Below are 7,345 nucleotides of genomic sequence, written 5' to 3' on the forward strand. Positions count from 1 at the left end.
AACGAAAACAAGACAACCTTTCCGGTTACGTGTGAACACTAATTACAAAAAGTGGTGTAGAAAAGCAGCATTCTATAACACTTGTTTGAAACAGGGCCATGTGAAATACTGTGCATACCTGACCTTGCAAATGTGCGTTACACATGCAAGATGGCTTGAAATCACCACGCCAAACATTGTACACACGTTAAGGGAGATGTCCTGTGTGCATGGGAACTTTCCAGGTCCTCCCACCTTCTGAAGCGTACTTGCGGTTGCTAGAATAACGTTAGCCTATTTGCATATTTTGATTAGGCCACAACTCATAATTTATGTGTTAAAAATCGGACACTACTATAGATCCTCTACTAGCCTCGCAGCGCCGCTCTGTGACAAATCTATTGACTTCAATAGATTCTGGTGACATGGATAAACTAGGTTGGCTTTTGAAGAAAATGATTAAAATCCAGGTGAAGCTTCCAAGTACTTTGTGCCAAATAGCCGAGAGCCAAGTCACAATGTTCCATACTTTATAAGCGGGCTCTGGCTTGGTTAGACCAACAACTAGCCCTGTCCTGCTAAAAGGATGAGCCAGTTTTCAATTATTTAACGGTATAAGGAAAGACATGACGGAAAGGAAAGCCATATATATATGCGCGGTGCCATTTAATGCTTATCCCACCCCCAAAATGCTTCCTGATCGACTGCTTAGGAAAAGTGTGAGACCCAGATCCTGCAGGGAGGGAGGTGGGAACAGGACAAAGGTTGCATTTCACAGTACATCCTCCTCCAGTACATACTTTTGACTTGCTGCGGTTAGTGTCAGTTTAATTGTATCCATTTTTATCAAGTGTACAAGGATAAGTCGAGACCAATTACAATATACCTTTGCATTGATGAACTCTTAAACACCGTCGTCCAATGCATGGATAACAAGTATGTTTCTTTGAAAATACCAAATATGTTTTAAACACATTTAGGCTCCTGTTATTGAAGTGGGAAAGAGATGTTCATGAAATGCCACCAATGACACATCCTGCATCCCTTTTCTACTCCATCCGCAGGCGGGAGGAAAATACTTTCACAATTTATTTTTCCATTCAATAAATTTAGCACCATTTGCAAAGACAGCCCCCTGGGCATTTTTCAGCCCCTGTATTGCTTGGGAAACTTGGCGATTGCACCAGGTACACTCGTACCTGGTGCTCCAAGTATTAGAGACTGGCATCAAGTGCTGACCTCACGGTGTTGCCTTGGTTAATTGGTAGGTAGCATCTACATCCACTAAACAGCGTGGCCTGCACAATGCTTGGGGACGAACTTACGGCAATTTTCTTTTATAAATATTAATGTAGTTAAATATTTGTTACGCACAGCAAAGCGGCAAAAGGTGTCCCACAACATTTCATAACTGGTACATGATCACTAATTAGGCCGAACTGAGTACAAGTATGACCGCAGCACTAGTCTGTTCCTTTACTTCGCCCTCTTGCCAGCTTCAGGCTGGTCTGAGCGCTCTGGTTATTGAACTTTTGAAGAGAGCCTAGGCAAGCCAAGCCAACCGTTTGATTAGCTAGTCTTTTCCCTGCGGTTGCCTATAGGTAGTTCAGCAGACTGTTTAAGGCTGCCAGTGTAGACTTGTTCATGTACAACTAGCTATTATTTTGGCCTTCACTAGCAAAAGCAGTCGTTCATTTCGGTTCCTGTATTCTATACAGCAGATTCAAACTAAACGGTACCCATGAGAAGAGCATAATTTCAATGCCTTATGGCTATGTTACCTCCCTACCATATCTGAGTGCATTAAGGGCCGTAACAGACATCTAATGTAAACTTGCATATACCGGTAAATGTGTAAATCGATGCATGATTTGAAACTTTCCCTCAACCCCAATAGGTTTAACATAGGGAGTTGCTTTATGATTATAATAGGCCAAACATTTAACACTTCATTCTTAATCAAATTTACAATAGATTTGGGATCTTATTGTTATATCTTCAGCTAACACTGTAGTGTACCATTATAAATTCCCTGGATACAAATGTCTGATAATCCAAGAATACCGGTGGAGTTTGAAGGCGTGTCCGAACCAGTATATTGGAACACATCCATAAAATAAAACATTTTCAAATTGTCAATGCTTTTGCGGCACATGTTACGAAAGACTCAAACCCAGTTTCATTTAAGTTTTATTATAAAAGCAGCCAAAAAAACAACAACCGTATTACAGTCTGGTCCTACAAACCTTTGTCATGTAAAGGTAAACAACATTACCCAAGCCATCGCTTGACACAATCAAAGTGCTCTGCTGTTTGGAAACGGACTCATGTTCAAAGACTCCACAATGGTAAAAAGGTGTTTTAAGGAAACGTTTAGATTGAGTCTGAGGAAGCAAGATATGGGATCTAAGGTGGACAGTCATTGACAACCATGAACATCTGCTAGCAACAACCAACTTCCTCGAGGATGTGACCTATAAATTCACCAGGCACCCGACGAAACTCCCAATTTGTTTTTTTTTATCACCTAAAGAATGTCCTTTGCTGTATCTAATTCATTCAAATGGAGGAAAAAAAAAAAACACAAGGTAGTCTGACGGTCCGGGTGGGGTGCCCCCTTAACTGCACATAAAGAATTCCAAAAATACACCTGTGGCCGATTCCCCACACCCCACAGAAGGCAATCTTATTGTCCTTACTTCAGACAGCCACAGGAGGCGCTAGACATACAATAAAAACTGAGGAGGGCAGGTACAGTTCGATTATAGGTTATGCGTCGGATCAATGAACTGACAAGGTGAGCGAAAGTGACTCAACAGTTATGCTATGTACAGGCAAGTCTGCCACGGTCAGAGTGTGCTGTTCTGTATGGGGAAAAGTGTGCAAGCTAGAAACCAATTGAAAAACTCTAAAGACACCAAGTATGGCGGCAAACGCTGGACCGACTTTAAGGACTATTGCACAATGAACCGCTGAGGGCGATGCACCTTGACTCCTTCACAAAAGCGAACTACCTTAAATAGTCACATCACTTTGACGAGAACTGCGACACAAAAGCCTGTCTTTGAAAAATGAAAAAAAATAACTTGGGAGACCAACACTTATCCCCGACGCGAACACACTGACCGTTCTGCCTATTCCTCATCCTCAAAACACACAAGTAGACAAACAGGGAGTGGGGGGGGGGCTGGGGGGGCACTAGCGCATTCTGTACTCTGAAGTCTTGGACACCTCACACAGCTGTCCCTTGAAGTCGATCTCTACGTTGAAGTCAAGGTCCCTCTGTTGGACAAAGCAAAATATGAGATTAACTTCAGTGGAGTGTCAGACTCGTGTTTGTAACGTCTTGCACTAGTGAAAAAAAATGCAACTATTTCTAATAATTTTTTTACAAAAACGTATTATATAGTAGTATTTTGACTACCATTATAAAACAAAGTCAGGAGTCTTAGCCTTACGCTTAGTAGTGGCCCTTAATGGCAATAACCATAAATCCACCAGCTTGAGTGAACTGAGTAGATGGCATGTCCACGTTACTTCAAATGTAAGATCACGTCACTGAGACTAGGTCAAGTTCAGTCTTTAACAGGCATAAACAAAATCCGTGGCCTTACATTGTTCTTGCTGTTTGGTTTCATGTTGATTGTGCCAAAGATCTCCTCGCCAGTCTTAACGGTCAGGTAGTCATCAAGATAGAAGACCGTCTGCTTCCAGTGAGTGTAGGGAGACTCGGGACCTGACGACAGAAAGAAATTTAAATGGAAGTTGTTGAGTCAAGTCAAAAAGCACATAAGGGAAGAGAAGTGACAAAGAAGGGAGTTGAAGAAAAACTCACTAGTGGAGAAGCCAGTCCTCTTGTGGCAGCGAGTGAACTCAATGTTGAAGTAGGTGACCAGGGCGTGGACGTAGTCGTTCCTCTTCACCTGCAGACAGAACGGCGAGGCGAAAGACAGGTCGTCTATCTTCACCGTGTAGATGTCCACCTCCTGTAGGATTCAACGTAGGCAAATTAGTATAGCCCAGAACATATTCATGGAAGCTAGTGTATTACACTGATTAAGGGGGAAGGGTTGACTTAATGGTCAGAGACAGCTACACGTGTCGACCTGGTTGTGGTCCACCTCAGAGACAACACCCACCTTGATGAGGCAGGCACTGCTGACAAGCTGTTTGGGGTCCACCACGTCCACCAGCGGCTCCTTGATGGCCACCTCTTTGATGCACGACATATCGAATCCGTACACGTTCTCCCACCCTGTGCATGAAGACATATGTACAAAAAAATTAATAAAAGACTCGCACTCGCAGACTAGCTCATCAGCTTTGGTTATGCACAACTGGTACAACTATAACAATTCAGCTAGGCAAACTCTGTTTCCCATAACTAGAAGGATTATCCCCTACACAAAAAGCTGTCAAATTATACAGCAAGTCTGGGCAATGTCCTTTGTTTTTCATATCTGATATAGTTTCTTTCACAGCGAGACGTATCCAAAGCAGCCAAACAAGCATTGGTTGTGCAGGCCACTCACAGTGGATTTTGTAGTCCTTATACTGCCTGTCTTCGATGGCGGTGACGTAGAGAGTGGCCCGGTCGGGGAAGATCATGCCGTCTGGTGTCTGCCAGGGTTAAAAGAAGAGCAACATTAGATAACGATCAGCAGAATTAAGCAGGAGACTTTCGTTGTGGGAGAAGATGCTCTAGGCGGGATTCACCCACGAGTGAAAGGACCAATAAAGCTGACTGGGTTGGTGCAAGCGTCATTGATCTAGCCCTGACAATGGCCACTTGTGTACACCACCTGGCAGGCAAATCTAATAGCTTAGTACCAATAGTCAAATCAACCAAATCCCATATTTTCTGAATACACAAATGCATGCAAAGAATACACTAGGTTTAGATGAAGCGATTTGAGAAATTAAACCACAAGCATGCTGCGCTACAGGTCAAGACATTCACATACCAGCCACTTGTCTCTGGCATAGATGACGGTGTTCAGCATAGACTCATAGAAGAGGCAGTAGCCCATCCACTCTGAGATGATGATGTCGACCTTCTCTACTGGAAGTTCCACCTCCTCCACCTTCCCTTTGATGATCGTCACGACTGAAAGACATTTTGAAGATCAATTAGGCATTATAACACAAACAGTTCATGGGAATCCTGATTTGAATACGTGTTGGTATACTCACTGTGGTCAAGCTTGTTAGCCTTGACGATCTTCGTGGCATAGTCAGAAATGCTACTGCACTCAATCTATATGGGACAAAAGAAGAACTAAGTAGGCAGTCAAACCAACGTCATAGGCTAGAACGTCATAGGTTAAGGACAGAACAACAGGACTACTGTAGTTGGGCTTCAGGGCATTTAAATAAAACTCAACTTCTAGGAACTTCTTTTTTCAAATTCGAATCACCTACCCCAATGACTTGCTTGGCTCCAGCCTTGGCAGCAAACATACAAAGGATGCCAGTACCACTGCCCACATCCAGCACCACCTTGTCCTTGAAGAGGTGCTTGTTGTGGAACATTGAGTTGCGGTAGGTGAGAGTGCGCACCTCGTCCTTCAGCATTTCCTAATCAATCGTTTAGAAAAAAAATTGTCGATTAACAAAAAGATGGAAAACATGTAATAACATTACAGTTGAAATGTGAATGAAACTTAAAAGGTTATTTGTTCACGTTCACTAACCTCGTGGATACCAAAGTGGGCATAGGAATCAAAGTAGTAATCCTTTGAAGTCATATCTTCAGCTGCCGGCTTAACTGCCGGCTTCTCTGCCGAGCCCTCCGCCTCCCCCTGAGAAACCTCACCAGAAGAGAGACAAAGTCACGACCATGGCCCAATTTCATCAAGAATGTAACGCCGTTGAATCAAGGATGGGCGGTAGATAAATGATGGTACCACCGAAACAGTTAACAATGTCAGGGGTAAGGCAGTCAATGGCCTAGTGAAGCCCATTTAATTATTAAACGTATGCCCGTCGCATACCTAGATAGGCGCACATGGTTGATCGCGCCACGCTTTCATATAATTGAATGGAATCATGTGAATGAAGCGCAGAAATAAGTTGTACGGTTATGGCCTACTTCATACCCGGTCCATCATTACAGGTTCGAAATCTTAGCATGAGCATGAGGCAGCATTCAAAGCCAGAGGCTACTAGCTAGCAAATTAGCCCCCATGCGGTCCAAGAAGCACAGCAGAGACAATCGGAGCTCCATGCCGGTGTCGCAGCACTTATAGTCGTTTCTATTTTTTAAGAAACTACATTAAAAAAAATCTTGATATATAATTAGGATCAATGTTTTTCATTCGAACATACATGATGGCAACTGGATCACGACATCGGAATAGAGCATCGCTCGAGATGGAAGAAGTAAAATGGATGCTTCAATTGAAAGTGCGTACAAAGAAGTGACGAATGACTACACATATATTACATATTACAACTATATTAGAGGGACTGACCAATATGTGTATGTTAAGACAACAAATATACATAATAGCTCTTTCGCGCGTTCTCTGCTACATTTATTCAATGATTCTTTGCTTACCTCCATTCTGTCAGTCGTCTCCGCCATTTCGGTCCTGTGTGCAAGGCTGAGACCAGCGTGCGGACTGTTGAAAGGCGCCCTACACAAGCCCCACCCACTAACGCGAATTCCGATTTGCGATTGGATTGGATTCCATGACGCCCCACCCATATATTTGACTAAACGTTCCTCATTGGTCATAAACAAATCACTGTTATAAGGCACACATTCCAGTTCATTGTGTGCTAATTTATTTTTACAGTCTATTGTAAATATGAACAAATTCATTTTTAAGTGGTCGTATGGCTTTCACAGTATAATTAAATTGTAATTAAAAATCCCAACTTTTTTCAATGTAATGTAAATAGTTGAAGTGCAATATTTACTGCTTACATGCAAAGGCAACTCTTCCTGTATCATAATTTGATGGGTATGGTAGTATCAATATTTGTTTTGTGGAGATGTTTGCCTCTTTGTTGACCGATGATATTTAAAAATGATAAAATCTCAAGACAACTCTCCTCTATTTCGTCTAGAAAATATGTCGCTGCGTTTTTTTCTTTTGAGGTTGTAGCGTTTTTAAAGAAAGCTAAATTGTTCCCTACTTCAATGAGTCAAGATAAGATACGATAACACTTTATTAATCCCCGGAGGGAAAATTATTGTATTACAGCACAGCAGCAATGAAAGTATAATACATGATATAATACAACCCAATAAAAATACAAAGTAGTGCTAAAGTAATGCTCAGGAAAACTTGAAGAAATGCTAAAGTAAATGCTAAAGTAAGGAGAAACAAAACAAACAGTATAAACAGTCTAAATTATA

The 7,345-nt window shown here is 42.1% G+C and overlaps 1 protein-coding gene across 2 annotated transcripts; it reads right to left on the reverse strand.

The window, feature by feature from the left end:
- Window positions 1-2,156: 2,156 nt before the first annotated feature.
- Window positions 2,157-6,703, reverse strand: prmt1 (protein arginine methyltransferase 1). 2 transcript variants are annotated; one of them, XM_060073770.1, is made up of 10 exons: window positions 6,539-6,703; window positions 5,673-5,789; window positions 5,401-5,556; window positions 5,173-5,236; window positions 4,944-5,086; window positions 4,512-4,599; window positions 4,119-4,234; window positions 3,815-3,965; window positions 3,594-3,715; window positions 2,157-3,261 (listed from the first exon to the last, which is right to left on the reverse strand). In XM_060073770.1, exons 1-10 carry the CDS (start codon window positions 6,686-6,688, stop codon window positions 3,178-3,180), a joined length of 1,191 nt encoding a protein of 396 aa, XP_059929753.1. In that variant the 5' UTR covers window positions 6,689-6,703; the 3' UTR covers window positions 2,157-3,177. The 2 variants fall into 2 exon arrangements, with proteins under 2 accessions (XP_059929753.1, XP_059929762.1); XM_060073779.1 differs by having other exon boundaries at window positions 5,673-5,780; window positions 6,539-6,638.
- Window positions 6,704-7,345: the final 642 nt, after the last annotated feature.

Source organism: Gadus macrocephalus, chromosome 2 (genome assembly GCF_031168955.1).
Source record: "Gadus macrocephalus chromosome 2, ASM3116895v1".
Taxonomy (NCBI): Eukaryota; Metazoa; Chordata; class Actinopteri; order Gadiformes; family Gadidae; genus Gadus; species Gadus macrocephalus.